Here is a 16,376-nt window from a genome sequence, read left to right as displayed (position 1 = left end):
AATGCGTGGGTTCCCTCCGGATACTACGGCTTCCTCCCACCTCCAAAGACATGCACCTGGCGATAGGTTGATTGGCAACACTAAATTGGCCCTAGTGTGTGAATGTGAGTGTGAATGTTGTCCGTCTATCTGTGTTGGCCCTGTGATAAGGTGGCGACTTGTCCAGGGTGTACCCCGCCTTCCGCCCGATTGTAGCTGAGATAGGCGCCAGCGCCCCCCGCCACCCCAAACAGGGAATAAGCGGTAGAAAATGGAAAATGGATCCGCAACGTAACACAACAGAACAAATACCCAGAAACCCTTGCAGCACTAACTCTTCCAGGAAACTTCCAGCAAACTGACCAATAATTAACGTTTTATTCATGCATTTTCTCTTGCTACTATGTTCATTCATTATTGTTATTTTATTTCCAAATGTATTATTAGCCTGTGGGGAAAAATGTGATATTTACCGCAGAAGATTGCAAATAGAAAAAAAGGCATAAAATTTTTATTTAAATTTTATTTGATATGCCATTGATATTTTTTTTATTATTATTATTATTTGAAACTGGATTTTGCATGTCACTAAAGTTATATAAGCCTTGCATGTTCAATATTTATTGCAAAACTTGTTTGGGTCCCTATTAAAAGGTTAATTTGTTCCGTTTAAAATTTTGGCCCGCTCTGTATTTGAGTTTGACACCCCTGAAAGAGACAGTTTACTCACATCTATTCTCCGCGGACCAATCAGCAGACATCCGCCCGTCTTGCTCCGCCCACTACTGACGAACCTCCTGTTGTTGAATGTAGTCGAGCAGCTTGACTCCTCCCAGCCACCATTTGGAGAAACAGGCTTGTGACACTGAAAGACAGCAGAGGAATAAGTGAATGCTGTTTTTGTTCCGCTTCCTCTGTTCTGGAAGTCTCGGCAGGAAAAAGTCCTCCACCCAAATTCTGCCCCGACTTTAAAGTTGCGAAGGACTTCCACTAATGTCTATTTACTTCATGTCGAACCTCAAACAAAAGGCACTCAAAAGAAACGGAAATGTTCTGAAGAAGCTGAAGAAGAATTAAATTAATAATCCGCATTGAAAAACACTTTTGAGGCTATTTCTTCATTTTATTTCAAGCTGACTTCGGAGTGTCGTTTAGCTCCGCCCCAACCTCAAATAACCTTCAAAAGGAGAGTCTCATATATTTTCTCCTGCCAGCCAAACACAGCACTCCTGATCCAGAACTACAGCGTCACCATGCCGACGGCCGCCATATCTGTAGCAACCAGGCATCCTCAGAGGAGTTTGGCCGTTTATGATGTTTCTACGCAGGCCGGGACCCACTGAGACCACAGAGTGTTGAGGTGAGTGCATGGAACAGGTTTTTTTTATATATGAGTTGGGAAATTGTGTTAGATGTAAATATAAACAGAATACAATGATTTGCAAATCCTTTTCAACCCATATTCAGTTGAATATGCTACAAAGACAACATATTTGATGTTTTTTTTTTGCAAATAATCATTAATTTTGGAATTTGATGCCAGCAAGACATGACAAAGAAGTTGGGAAAGGTGGCAATAAATACTGATAAAGTTGAGGAATGCTCATCAAACACTTATTTGGAACATCCCACAGGTGTGCAGGCTAATTGGGAACAGGTGGGTGCCATGATTGGCTATAAAAACAGTTTCCCAAAAAAATGCTCAGTCTTTCACAAGAAAGGATGGGGCGAGGTACACCCCTTTGTCCACAACTGCGTGAATAAATAGTCAAACAGTTTAAGAACAACTTTTCTCAAAGTGCAATTGCAAGAAATTTAGTGATTTCAACATCTACGCTCCATAATATCATCAAAAGTTTCAGAGAATCTGGAGAAATCACTCCACGTAAGCGGCATGGCTGGAAACCAACATTGAATGACCGTGACCTTCCATCCCTCAGACGGCACTTTATCAAAAACCGACATCAATCTCTAAAGGATATCACCACATAGGCTCAGGAACACTTCAGAAAACCACTGTCACTAAATACAGTTGGTCGCTACATCTGTAAGTGCAAGTTAAAGCTCTACAATGCAAAGCGAAAGCCATTTATCAACAACATCCAGAAACGCCGCCGGCTTCTCTGGGCCCAAGATCATCTAAGATGGACTGATGCAAAGTGGAAAAGTGTTCTGTGGTCTGACGAGTCCACATTTCAAATTGTTTTTGGAAATATTCGACATCGTGTCATCCGGACCAAAGGGGAAGCGAACCATCCAGACTGTTATCGATACAAAGTTCATAAGCCAGCATGTGTGATGGTATGGGGGTGCATCAGTACCCAAGGCATGGGTAACTTACACATCTGTGAAGGCACCATTAATGCTGAAAGGTACATACAGGTTTTGGAACAACATATGCTGCCATCTAAGCGCCGTCTTTTTCATGGACGCCCCTGCTTATTTCAGCAAGACAATGCCTGTTGAACGACCGAAGCTCTACATAAAACAAGAATGGGAAAGAATTGCTCTTTCAAAGCTTCAACAATTAGTATCCTCAGTTCCCAAACGTTTATTGAGTGTTGTTAAAAGAAAAGGTGATGTAACACAGTGGTGAACATGCCCTTTCCCAACTACTTTGGCACCTGTTGCAGCCATGAAATTCTAAGTTTATTAGTTTCTGCAAAAAAGAAAAATAAAGTTTATCAGTTTGAACATCAAATATGTTGTCTTTGTAGCATATTCAACTGAATATGGGTTGAAAAGGATTTGCAAATCATTGTATTCTGTTTATATTTACATCTAACACAATTTCCCAACTCGTATGGAAACAGGGTTTGTAATCGTGCAGACCTGGGATTGATTCTGGTCTTCATCCTGCAGAGATGCTTCATCAGTGGAGCCTCCTCGTCGTCACTCTGCTGAGGACGGGGCTCGTGGGGGGCTGCCTGTGTCCACCTGCCACCATCTTGTCTGCGCTCCCAACCGAGGTCCCCGTCACCGTCTGTTGCCTAAACTTCTCCGGCTCCACTTTGGACCAGGTGCAGTGGTCTCGGCTGACCAACCAGACCGGCCTGCAGATTCTGGATCTTTCCCACTGCAACATCACCTCAGTGAAGCTGGCAGGGGTGGGGGCCTCCTTGCTGGAAAAGGTTTACTTGGGCCACAACGGAATAGCAGTTCTGCCACAGAACTTCCTGGCCGGACAGCCCCGCTTGGAGGAGGTGGATCTCAGCCGGAATAGACTTAAGAAGCTCCCAGAAGGTTTCCTGCAGGATTCGGACAACCTGAAGAGGTTGTTTCTGCAGGACAACCAGCTTCGCTTCCTTCCAGCCTCGGTGCTGCAGAGGCCCGCTCTGCAGAGCTTGGAGCTGGCCGGGAACCCTTGGGACTGCTCCTGCTCTTTCCTGGATGTCCTGCGGGAGAACAAGGACACAAAGACAGAGGGCTTGACGAGAAACTGGACGTGCGTCTCCCCCTGGAAACTGTCAGGCCGGGCGGTGTGGTCCGTGAACTTCAGCGACGTGTGCCGCCCGACCAGCCTCACTGCCCTCTTCATTGCCCTCCCGCTCCTCATCCTTTCCACCCTCGTGGTCTGCTGGTGCTGCGGGAGGAAGAGGAAAGAAGCCCCCATGTTGGGGGCCTCCAAAAAAAGGACTTGCCGTTTCCATGGCACCGGGGCGAAAGGTCCCCGCAAGATGCCGGCCCCTGAAAGTGCCGAGAAGAAGTCGATCGACAGCGTCAAGGTTCCAAAACTCCTGGGCGATGAAGAGAAGGAGGTCCAGAAGGGTTCTGTGGAGTCTCTCCCGCCAGGCTTCGGCTCCCCAGAGGCAAAGCCGAGCAAGTCCGAGTTTGACTCAGTTAGTGTGACGGAGGTGTTGAAAGACTCGACGGCCCGGGAGAAAGCGTACATGACTCAGTCCACGGAATATTATAGTCTGGTACCAGGAATACAGTTGGATGACTCAGACCATGGCGAGTATGACAAGGTGGACATTTAAAGGCCTACTGAAAGCCACTACTAGCGACCACACAGTCTGATAGTTTTAAGTTTCACCTTAAAACTCATTTGTATACTCTAGCCTTTAAATATACCTCCTTTTTAGACCAGTTGATCTGCCGTTTCTTTTCTTTTTCTCCTATGTCCCACTCTCCCTTGTGGAGGGGCTCCGGTCCGATCCGGTGGCCATGTACTGCTCGCCTGTGTATCGGCTGGGGACATCTCTGCCCTGCTGATCCACCTCCGCTTGGGATGATTTCCTGCTGGCTCCGCTGTGAACGGGACTCTCGCTGCTGTGTTGGATCCGCTTTGGACTGGACTCTCGCGACTGTGTTGGATCCATTATGGATTGAACTTTCACAGTATCATGTTAGACCCGCTCGACATCCATTGCTTTCCTCCTCTCCAAGGTTCTCATAGTCATCATTGTCACCGACGTCCCACTGGGTGTGAGTTTTCCTTGCCCTTATGTGGGCCTACCGAGGATGTCGTAGTGGTTTGTGCAGCCCTTTGAGACACTAGTGATTTAGGGCTATATAAGTAAACATTGATTGATTGATTGATATATCAATGATGAAATATTAACATTGCAACACATGCCAATACGGCCTTTTTAGTTTACTAAATTACAATCTTAAATTTCCCGGGGAGTTTCTTGTTGAAAACGTCGCGGAATGATGACGCGTGAGTGTGACGTCACCGGTTGTAGCAAACATGTTCTTCCAGCCCGATCCAAGCTATAAGTAGTCTGCTTTAATCGCATAATTACACAATATTCTGGACATCTGTGTTGCTGAATCTTTTGCAATTTGTTCAATTGATAATGGAGACGTCAAAGAAGAAAGCTGTAGGTGGGAAGCGGTGTATTGCGGCCGCCTTTAGCAACACAAACACAGCCGCTGTTTCCTTGTTTACATTCCCGAAGGTGAAGCTTTACTATGGAACAGAGCGGTCAAGCGGCAGGTTTCGGTGAGAAAATTGTGGTAATAAGTCGGCTCTTACCGTAGACATGAGCGGAGCTTGCGTCCTCCTGCAGCTGCGGACTATTACCTCCTCCCACTGGAGACACTGGCGGTCACCACACCCTTGGCCACACCCCTCCGACTTTCAGGTACCATATAATCTCACTAAAACACTAGTAACACAATAAGCAGATAAGGGATTTTCCAGAATTATCCAAGTAAATGTGTCTAATAACATCTGAATCGCTACCACTGCCCTCGCCTATTTTTTTTCTCTAGTCCTTCACTTTCACTATCCTCATCCACGAATCTTTCGTCCTCACTCAAATTAATGGAGAAATTGTCGCTTTTTTGGTCCGAATCGCTCTCGCTGCTGGTGGCCATGATTGTAAACAATGTTCAGATGTGAGGAGCTCCACAACCCGTGACGTCACGCGCACATCGTCTGCTACTTCCAGTACAGGCAAGGCTTTTTCATTAGAGACCAAAAGTTGCGAATTTTATCGTGGATGTTCTCTACTAAATCCTTTCAGCAAAAATATGGCAATATCGTCAAAATGATGAAGTATGACACATAGAATGGACCTGCTATCCCCGTTTAAATAAGAACATCTCATTTCAGTAGGTCTTTAGAATGTTTGTTTTGGAAACTCACCGCGATGGAAAATCCATCCATCCATCCATCCATTTCCTACCGCTTATTCCCTTTTGGGGACGCGGGGGGCGCTGGTGCCTATCTCGGCTACAATCGGGCGGAAGGCGGGGTACACCCTGGACAAGTCATGGAAAATCCTGTGGTTGAAAATATGATTTTCCATCCATCAATCCATCTTCTTCCGCTTATCCAAGGTCGGGCTGCGGGGGCAGCAGCCTAAGCAGGGAAGCCCAGATTTCCTTCTTCCCAACCACTTTGTCCAGCTCTTACCGGGGAATCCCGAGGCGTTCCCAGGCCAGCCGGGAGACATAGTCTTCCCAACGTGTCCTGGGTCTTCCCCGCGGCCTGAACACCTCCCTAGGGAGGCGTTCGGGTGGCATCCTGACCAGATGCCTGAACCACCTCATCTGGCTCCTCTCCATGTGGAGGAGCGGAGGCTTTACTTTGAGTTCCTCCCGGATGACAGAGCTTCTCACCCGATCTCTAAGGGAGAGACCGCTTGTACCCGTGATCTTATCCTTTCGGTCATGACCCAAAGCTCATGACCATAGGTGAGGATGGGAACGTAGATCGACCGGTAAATTGAGAGCTTTGCCTTCCGGCTCAGCTCCTTCTTCACCACAACGGATCGGTACAACGTCCGCATTACTGAAGACGTCGCACCGATCCGCCTGTCGATCTCACCATCCACTCTTCCCCCACTCGTGAACAAGACTCCTAGGTACTTGAACTCCTCCACTTGGGGCAGGGTCTCCTCCCCAACCCGGAGATGGCATTCCACCCTTTTCCGGGCGAGAACCATGGACTTTTTTTTGCATTACATTGCTGTTTGCCGTGTACGCTCACATAAAAAATGTGCAAAACATTCATACTTTGGCCTATTTTCAATACTTCTGATGATATCAAGAACTGTATTTTTGTAAAGTTCCACTTCCTGGACATGTAACATATTGAACTGAGTGAATAAGAACCATCATGGCTGTTTTTGAAATGACTCGCCTGCCTTCTTTTTTACTTTTTAGAGAATGTGTTTGTGGCAGCTGGCCCGAGTGGGAGTGCTGTATGTTACATGCCTTCCTGTCCAACTCGTTTCTTTATTCTTTTCCATCTGGGAAATTGGGTATCAAACTCCTTCGAGTGGAGCCGTGCAACCAGAAAAGTCAGTAAGACGGAGCACAACAATGACGAGCCGGGACACGACGTGCACACGCCTGGAATGTGTGTACGTTTTTAATGCAGTTCTTGTTGCCGGCCACATAGTCAACATGGGGACTATGGGAACCACTTATTGTCTGATGTTTTTGGATATTTTTTATGATAGTACAAGGCGGCTAACAATGAAACTAATAAGAGTCCTCTATATCGCCCATAAAGCCTTTAAGAAAAATATCCCAAGACTGCCAACAATACTACTTTTACATGTCAGGACCTGAATATTAATCAAGTAGTAGCAATATTGTAATTTATAGGTGCTAATGCTGAGGAACTACTTTTAGTATGCAGGGTGTATAGTATGCAGGGTGTATAGTATACAGGGTATATAGTATGCAGGGTGTATAGTATGCAGGGTATATCGTATGCAGGGTATATAGTATGCAGGGTATATAGTATGCAGGGTGTATAGTATGCAGGGTGTATAGTATGCAGGGTGTATAGTATACAGGGTATATAGTATGCAGGGTGTATAGTATGCAGGGTATATCGTATGCAGGGTATATAGTATGCAGGGTATATAGTATGCAGGGTGTATAGTATGCAGGGTGTATAGTATGCAGGGTGTATAGTATGCAGGGTATATAGTATGCAGGGTGTATAGTATGCAGGGTGTATAGTATGCAGGGTGTATAGTATGCAGGGTGTATAGTATGCAGGGTATATAGTATGCAGGGTGTATAGTATGCAGGGTGTATAGTATGCAGGGTGTATAGTATGCAGGGTGTATAGTATGCAGGGTGTATAGTATGCAGGGTGTATAGTATGCAGGGTGTATAGTATGCAGGGTGTATAGTATGCAGGGTGTATAGTATGCAGGGTATATAGTATGCAGGGTATATAGTATGCAGGGTATATAGTATGCAGGGTGTATAGTATGCAGGGTGTATAGTATGCAGGGTGTATAGTATGCAGGGTGTATAGTATGCAGGGTGTATAGTATGCAGGGTGTATAGTATGCAGGGTGTATAGTATGCAGGGTATATAGTATGCAGGGTATATCGTATGCAGGGTGTATCGTATGCAGGGTGTATAGTATGCAGGGTATATAGTATGCAGGGTGTATAGTATGCAGGGTGTATAGTATGCAGGGTATATAGTATGCAGGGTGTATAGTATGCAGGGTATATAGTATGCAGGGTGTATAGTATGCAGGGTGTATAGTATGCAGGGTGTATAGTATGCAGGGTGTATAGTATGCAGGGTATATAGTATGCAGGGTGTATAGTATGCAGGGTGTATAGTATGCAGGGTGTATAGTATGCAGGGTGTATAGTATGCAGGGTGTATAGTATGCAGGGTGTATAGTATGCAGGGTGTATAGTATGCAGGGTGTATAGTATGCAGGGTGTATAGTATGCAGGGTATATAGTATGCAGGGTATATAGTATGCAGGGTATATAGTATGCAGGGTGTATAGTATGCAGGGTGTATAGTATGCAGGGTGTATAGTATGCAGGGTGTATAGTATGCAGGGTGTATAGTATGCAGGGTGTATAGTATGCAGGGTGTATAGTATGCAGGGTATATAGTATGCAGGGTATATCGTATGCAGGGTGTATCGTATGCAGGGTGTATAGTATGCAGGGTGTATAGTATGCAGGGTGTATAGTATGCAGGGTGTATAGTATGCAGGGTATATAGTATGCAGGGTATATAGTATGCAGGGTGTATAGTATGCAGGGTATATAGTATGCAGGGTATATAGTATGCAGGGTGTATAGTATGCAGGGTGTATAGTATGCAGGGTATATAGTATGCAGGGTGTATAGTATGCAGGGTGTATAGTATGCAGGGTGTATAGTATGCAGGGTGTATAGTATGCAGGGTATATAGTATGCAGAGTATATAGTATGCAGGGTATATAGTATGCAGGGTATATAGTATGCAGGGTATATAGTATGCAGGGTGTATAGTATGCAGGGTGTATAGTATGCAGGGTATATAGTATGCAGGGTGTATAGTATGCAGGGTGTATAGTATGCAGGGTGTATAGTATGCAGGGTGTATAGTATGCAGGGTGTATAGTATACAGGGTATATAGTATGCAGGGTGTATAGTATGCAGGGTGTATAGTATGCAGGGTATATAGTATGCAGGGTATATAGTATGCAGGGTGTATAGTATGCAGGGTGTATAGTATGCAGGGTATATAGTATGCAGGGTGTATAGTATGCAGGGTGTATAGTATGCAGGGTGTATAGTATGCAGGGTGTATAGTATGCAGGGTGTATAGTATGCAGGGTGTATAGTATGCAGGGTATATAGTATACAGGGTATATCGTATGCAGGGTATATAGTATGCAGGGTATATAGTATGCAGGGTGTATAGTATGCAGGGTGTATAGTATGCAGGGTGTATAGTATGCAGGGTGTATAGTATGCAGGGTATATAGTATGCAGGGTGTATAGTATGCAGGGTATATAGTATGCAGGGTATATAGTATGCAGGGTATATAGTATGCAGGGTATATAGTATGCAGGGTGTATAGTATGCAGGGTGTATAGTATGCAGGGTGTATAGTATGCAGGGTATATAGTATGCAGGGTGTATAGTATGCAGGGTGTATAGTAGGCAGGGTGTATAGTATGCAGGGTGTATAGTATGCAGGGTGTATAGTATGCAGGGTATATCGTATGCAGGGTGTATAGTATGCAGGGTGTATAGTATGCAGGGTATATAGTATGCAGGGTATATAGTATGCAGGGTGTATAGTATGCAGGGTGTATAGTATGCAGGGTATATAGTATGCAGGGTGTATAGTATGCAGGGTGTATAGTATGCAGGGTGTATAGTATGCAGGGTGTATAGTATATAGGGTGTATAGTATGCAGGGTATATAGTATGCAGGGTATATCGTATGCAGGGTATATAGTATGCAGGGTGTATAGTATGCAGGGTGTATAGTATGCAGGGTGTATAGTATGCAGGGTGTATAGTATGCAGGGTGTATAGTATGCAGGGTATATAGTATGCAGGGTATATAGTATGCAGGGTGTATAGTATGCAGGGTGTATAGTATGCAGGGTGTATAGTATGCAGGGTATATAGTATGCAGGGTTTATAGTATGCAGGGTGTATAGTATGCAGGGTATATAGTATGCAGGGTATATAGTATGCAGGGTGTATAGTATGCAGGGTGTATAGTATGCAGGGTGTATAGTATGCAGGGTGTATAGTATGCAGGGTGTATAGTATGCAGGGTGTATAGTATGCAGGGTATATAGTATGCAGGGTATATAGTATGCAGGGTATATAGTATGCAGGGTGTATAGTATGCAGGGTGTATAGTATGCAGGGTGTATAGTATGCAGGGTGTATAGTATGCAGGGTGTATAGTATGCAGGGTATATAGTATGCAGGGTTTATAGTATGCAGGGTGTATAGTATGCAGGGTATATAGTATGCAGGGTATATAGTATGCAGGGTGTATAGTATGCAGGGTATATAGTATGCAGGGTGTATAGTATGCAGGGTGTATAGTATGCAGGGTGTATAGTATGCAGGGTGTATAGTATGCAGGGTGTATAGTATGCAGGGTATATAGTATGCAGGGTATATAGTATGCAGGGTGTATAGTATGCAGGGTATATAGTATGCAGGGTATATAGTATGCAGGGTATATAGTATGCAGGGTGTATAGTATGCAGGGTGTATAGTATGCAGGGTGTATAGTATGCAGGGTGTATAGTATGCAGGGTGTATAGTATGCAGGGTGTATAGTATGCAGGGTGTATAGTATGCAGGGTATATAGTATGCAGGGTATATAGTATGCAGGGTGTATAGTATGCAGGGTGTATAGTATGCAGGGTGTATAGTATGCAGGGTGTATAGTATGCAGGGTGTATAGTATGCAGGGTGTATAGTATGCCGGGTATATAGTATGCAGGGTATATCGTATGCAGGGTATATTGTATGCAGGGTGTATAGTATGCAGGGTGTATAGTATGCAGGGTATATAGTATGCAGGGTGTATAGTATGCAGGGTGTATAGTATGCAGGGTGTATAGTATGCAGGGTGTATAGTATGCAGGGTGTATAGTATGCAGGGTGTATAGTATGCAGGGTGTATAGTATGCAGGGTATATAGTATGCAGGGTATATAGTATGCAGGGTGTATAGTATGCAGGGTGTATAGTATGCAGGGTGTATAGTATGCAGGGTATATAGTATGCAGGGTATATAGTATGCAGGGTATATAGTATGCAGGGTGTATAGTATGCAGGGTGTATAGTATGCAGGGTGTATAGTATGCAGGGTATATAGTATACAGGGTATATCGTATGCAGGGTATATAGTATGCAGGGTATATAGTATGCAGGGTGTATAGTATGCAGGGTGTATAGTATGCAGGGTATATAGTATGCAGGGTATATAGTATGCAGGGTGTATAGTATGCAGGGTGTATAGTATGCAGGGTGTATAGTATGCAGGGTGTATAGTATGCAGGGTGTATAGTATGCAGGGTGTATAGTATGCAGGGTATATAGTATGCAGGGTGTATAGTATGCAGGGTGTATAGTATGCAGGGTATATAGTATGCAGGGTATATAGTATGCAGGGTATATAGTATGCAGGGTGTATAGTATGCAGGGTGTATAGTATGCAGGGTGTATAGTATGCAGGGTATATAGTATACAGGGTATATCGTATGCAGGGTATATAGTATGCAGGGTATATAGTATGCAGGGTGTATAGTATGCAGGGTGTATAGTATGCAGGGTGTATAGTATGCAGGGTGTATAGTATGCAGGGTGTATAGTATGCAGGGTATATAGTATGCAGGGTATATAGTATGCAGGGTATATAGTATGCAGGGTGTATAGTATGCAGGGTGTATAGTATGCAGGGTGTATAGTATGCAGGGTATATAGTATACAGGGTATATCGTATGCAGGGTATATAGTATGCAGGGTATATAGTATGCAGGGTGTATAGTATGCAGGGTGTATAGTATGCAGGGTATATAGTATGCAGGGTATATAGTATGCAGGGTGTATAGTATGCAGGGTGTATAGTATGCAGGGTGTATAGTATGCAGGGTGTATAGTATGCAGGGTGTATAGTATGCAGGGTGTATAGTATGCAGGGTGTATAGTATGCAGGGTATATAGTATGCAGGGTGTATAGTATGCAGGGTGTATAGTATGCAGGGTGTATAGTATGCAGGGTATATAGTATGCAGGGTTTATAGTATGCAGGGTATATAGTATGCAGGGTATATAGTATGCAGGGTATATAGTATGCAGGGTGTATAGTATGCAGGGTATATAGTATGCAGTGTGTATAGTATGCAGGGTGTATAGTATGCAGGGTGTATAGTATGCAGGGTATATAGTATGCAGGGTATATAGTATACAGGGTATATCGTATGCAGGGTATATAGTATGCAGGGTATATAGTATGCAGGGTATATAGTATGCAGGGTGTATAGTATGCAGGGTGTATAGTATGCAGGGTATATAGTATGCAGGGTGTATAGTATGCAGGGTGTATAGTATGCAGGGTGTATAGTATGCAGGGTGTATAGTATGCAGGGTGTATAGTATGCAGGGTGTATAGTATGCAGGGTATATAGTATGCAGGGTGTATAGTATGCAGGGTGTATAGTATGCAGGGTGTATAGTATGCAGGGTATATAGTATGCAGGGTATATAGTATGCAGGGTGTATAGTATGCAGGTTGTATAGTATGCAGGGTGTATAGTATGCAGGGTGTATAGTATGCAGGTTATATAGTATGCAGGGTATATAGTATGCAGGGTATATAGTATGCAGGGTATATAGTATGCAGGGTGTATAGTATGCAGGGTGTATAGTATGCAGGGTGTATAGTATGCAGGGTATATAGTATGCAGGGTGTATAGTATGCAGGGTGTATAGTATGCAGGGTGTATAGTATGCAGGGTGTATAGTATGCAGGGTATATAGTATGCAGGGTATATAGTATGCAGGGTATATACTGTAGTATGCAGGGTGTATAGTATGCAGGGTGTATAGTATGCAGGGTATATAGTATGCAGTGTATATAGTATGCAGGGTATATAGTATGCTTCTGCCTTGAATTACCGCCTGGTCAAACTCGTGACGTCATGAGTGACACTTCCCCTGTCATCATTATCAAAATGGAGGCTGATTTCAATACCGGTAATTTGAAATCGCATACAGGGAAGAAGATTAAGAACTATTCAGTAGGATTCAAGGTCCAAGCTTACATCACACTCAAGTTTTTACTGCATGCCTTTGGTAAGTGCTGGAGTGAGAAGAGGTTTTAAAATAATTGGCGCATGCTTACTTTTACCGCATGCCTTTGGTAAGCGCCGGAGTGAGAAGAGGTTTTAAATTAATTAGCGCCCCGGCGGCAATTCAAGGAAATACGGTAAGTTAAAAAGTTAAAGTACCAATGACACACACACACACACACATGAGGTGTGGCGGAAATATTCTCTGCATTTGACTCTTCACCCTTGTTCACCCCTTGGGAGATGAGGGGAGCAGTGAGCAGCAGCGGTGCCACGCCCGGGGAGTCCTTTTTGGTGATTTAACCCCCAATTCCAACCCTTGATGCTGAGTGCCAGGCAGGTTTTTGATTGATTGATAGATACTTTTATTAGTAGATTACACAGTACAGTACATATTCCGTACAATTGACCACTAAATGGTAACACCCCAATAAGTTTTTCAACTTGTTTAAGTCGGGGTCCACGTTAATCAATTCATGGTAAGGTAGGTAATGGGTCCCTACCTGACTGAGCCGGTGGGCTGCTGCATCGCCTCTGAGTTGGTGAAAGTTAATTCGATATTATTAATAATGACTCTCACTTAGGGTAGGATATGATAAGATGGGATATACTTTTATTTATCCCACAATAGGGAAAATATGTTGCTGCAGCGCAGGTTTATACATGAGGTAACAAAAGTAAAACGTAGTGAAAAACAAAAAAAAAATACTCGGAGCATGAGCGCTCAAAATAAATCGCATGTTTATTCTGTATATATAGATGATTAATGCAATATTTTTGTGATTAATCACATGAAAAAAAACATTATTTTTGAAAAAGCCCCAATATATATTTATATGGGCATTGTTTTCCATTTTTTTTTTCCATCCATTTTCTACGGCTTATTCCCTTTCAGGGTTGCGGGGGGCGCTGGCGCCTATCTCAGCTACAATCGGGCGGAAGGCAGGGTACACCCTGGACAAGTTGCCACCTCATCGCAGGGCCAAAACAGATAGACAGACAACATTCACACACTAGAGACCATTTAGTGTTGCCAATCAACCTATCCCCAGGTGCATGTCTTTGGTGGTGGGAGGGGCCTATCCCCAGGTGCATGTCTTTGGAGGTGGGAGGAGCCTATCCCCAGGTGCATGTCTTTTGGAGGTGGGAGGGGCCTATCCCCAGGTGCATGTCTTTGGAGGTGGGAGGAGCCTATCCCCAGGTGCATGTCTTTGGAGGTGGGAGGGACCTATCCCCAAGTGCATGTCTTTGGAGGTGGGAGGGGCCTATACCCAGGTGCATGTCTTTGGAGGTGGGAGGGGCCTATCCCCAAGTGCATGTCTTTTGGAGGTGGGAGGGGCCTATCCCCAGGTGCATGTCTTTGGAGGTGGGAGGGGCCTATCCCCAGGTGCATGTCTTTGGAGGTGGGAGGGGCCTATCCCCAGGAACATGTCTTTTGGAGGTGGGAGTGGCCTATCCCCAGGTGCATGTCTTTTGGAGGTGGGAGGGGCCTATCCCCAGGTGTATGTCTTTGCAGGTGGGAGGAAGCCGGAGTACCCGGAGGGAACCCACGCATTCACGGGGAGAACATGCAAACTCCACACAGAAAGATCCCCAGCCTGGATTTGAACCCAGGACTGCAGGACCTTCGTATTGTGAGGCAGACGCACTAACCCCTCTGCCACCGTGAAGCCCGGGCATTGTTTTATTTTGTTTAATTTTTCTACAATGTGCCATGGCCCTATAACTGACCTGGGCGAATTAAGACCACAGGCGGCCCGTCAATCTGGCCCGCCGGACATTCCCAAATAATTTTTTTTTAGATGTTTAAAGGCCTACTGAAATGAGATGTTCTTATTTAAACGGGGATAGCAGGTCCATTCTATGTGTCATACTTCATCATTTTGCAGAATTGCCATATTTTTGCTGAAAGGATTTAGTAGAGAACATCCACGATAAAGTTCGCAACTTTTGGTCGCTAATAAAAAAGCCTTGCCTGTACCGGAAGTAGCAGACGATGTGTGTGTGACGTCACGGGTTGTGGAGCTCCTCACATCTGAACATTGTTTACAATCATGGCCACCAGCAGCCAGAGCGATTCGGACCGAGAAAGCGACAATTTACCCATTAATTTGAGCGAGGATGAAAGATTCATGGATGAGGATAGTGAGAGTGAAGGACTAGAACGAAAAAAAAAAGGCAAGGGCAGTGGGAGCGATTCAGATGTTATTAGACACATTTACTAGGATAAGTCTGGAAAATCCCTTATCTGCTTATTGTGTTACTAGTGTTTTAGTGAGATTATATAGTAGTACCTGAAAGTTGGAGGGGTCTGGTGACAGCCAGTGTCTGAGTGAAGCCACGTTTCTCGACGAGGCCAAGCGAAGGCAGCAGGTTGGGCCGGGCTGAGCTTTTTTTCCCCCTCCTCCACGGTGGAAGCATCCCACGTGTGGGGGCGGCCAAATCTGCCAACTTCGCTGGGCCCGAGCTCATCTAAGATGGACTGACGCAAAGTGGAAAAGTGTTCTGTTGTCTGACAAGTCCACATTTCTAATTTTTTTTGGAAGCTGTGGACGTCGTGACCCCCCGAACCAAAGAGGAAAAGGACCATCTGGATTGTTATAGGCACAAAGTGCAAAAGCCAGCATCTGTGATGGTATGGGGGTGCATTAGTGCCCAAAGCATGGGTAACTTACACATCTGTGAAGGCACCATTAATGCTGAAAGGTACAAACCCCGTTTCCATATGAGTTGGGAAATTGTGTTAGATGTAAATATAAACAGAATACAATGATTTGCAAATCCTTTTCAACCCATATTGAGTTGAATATGCTACAAAGACAACATATTTGATGTTCAAACTCATAAACAATTTTTTTTGTTGCAAATAATCATTAACTTTAGAATTTGATGCCAGCAACACGTGACAAAGAAGTTGGGAAAGGTGACAATAAATACTGATAAAGTTGAGAAATGCTCATCAAACACTTATTTGGAGCATCCCACAGGTGTGCAGGCTAATTGGGAACAGGTGGGTGTCATGATTGGGTATAAAAACAGCTTCCATGAAATGCTAAGTAATTCACAAACAAGGATGGGGCGAGGTACAGTACACCCCTTTGTAAACAAATTGTCAAAACAGTTTTAGAACAACATTTCTCAACGAGCTATTGCAAGGAATTTAGGGATTTTACCATCTACGGTCCGTAAAATCATCAAAAGGTTCAGAGAATCTGGAGAAATCACTGCACGTAAGAGATGATACTATGGACCTTTGACCCCTCAGGCGGTGCTGCATCAAAAACTGACATCAGAGTGTAAAGGATATCACCACATCGGCTCAGGAACACTTCATAAAACCACTGTC

General features: G+C 44.4%; 1 protein-coding gene across 9 annotated transcripts in view; it reads left to right on the top strand.

The window, feature by feature from the left end:
- Window positions 1-16,376, top strand: part of best4 (bestrophin 4) — a 43,097-nt gene that overhangs the window by 7,038 nt on the left and 19,683 nt on the right. For 2 of the 9 annotated variants that reach the window (XM_061919676.1, XM_061919678.1), the window contains exons 3-4: window positions 1,204-1,339; window positions 2,842-6,569. The exons of 5 other annotated variants lie outside the window; for them this stretch is intronic. In XM_061919676.1, coding sequence (XP_061775660.1) covers window positions 2,844-3,959 — 1,116 coding nt within the window. In that variant the 5' untranslated portion in view covers window positions 1,204-1,339; window positions 2,842-2,843 and the 3' untranslated portion in view covers window positions 3,960-6,569. Of the gene's footprint in view, window positions 1-1,193; window positions 1,340-2,841; window positions 6,570-16,376 lie in introns of those variants that run through there. 2 more of the 9 variants (XM_061919677.1, XM_061919679.1) reach the window with 1 other exon arrangement.

This window comes from Nerophis ophidion, linkage group LG14 (genome assembly GCF_033978795.1).
Source record: "Nerophis ophidion isolate RoL-2023_Sa linkage group LG14, RoL_Noph_v1.0, whole genome shotgun sequence".
Classification (NCBI taxonomy): domain Eukaryota; kingdom Metazoa; phylum Chordata; class Actinopteri; order Syngnathiformes; family Syngnathidae; genus Nerophis; species Nerophis ophidion.
This window is presented reverse-complemented; position numbering and strand designations above follow the sequence as displayed.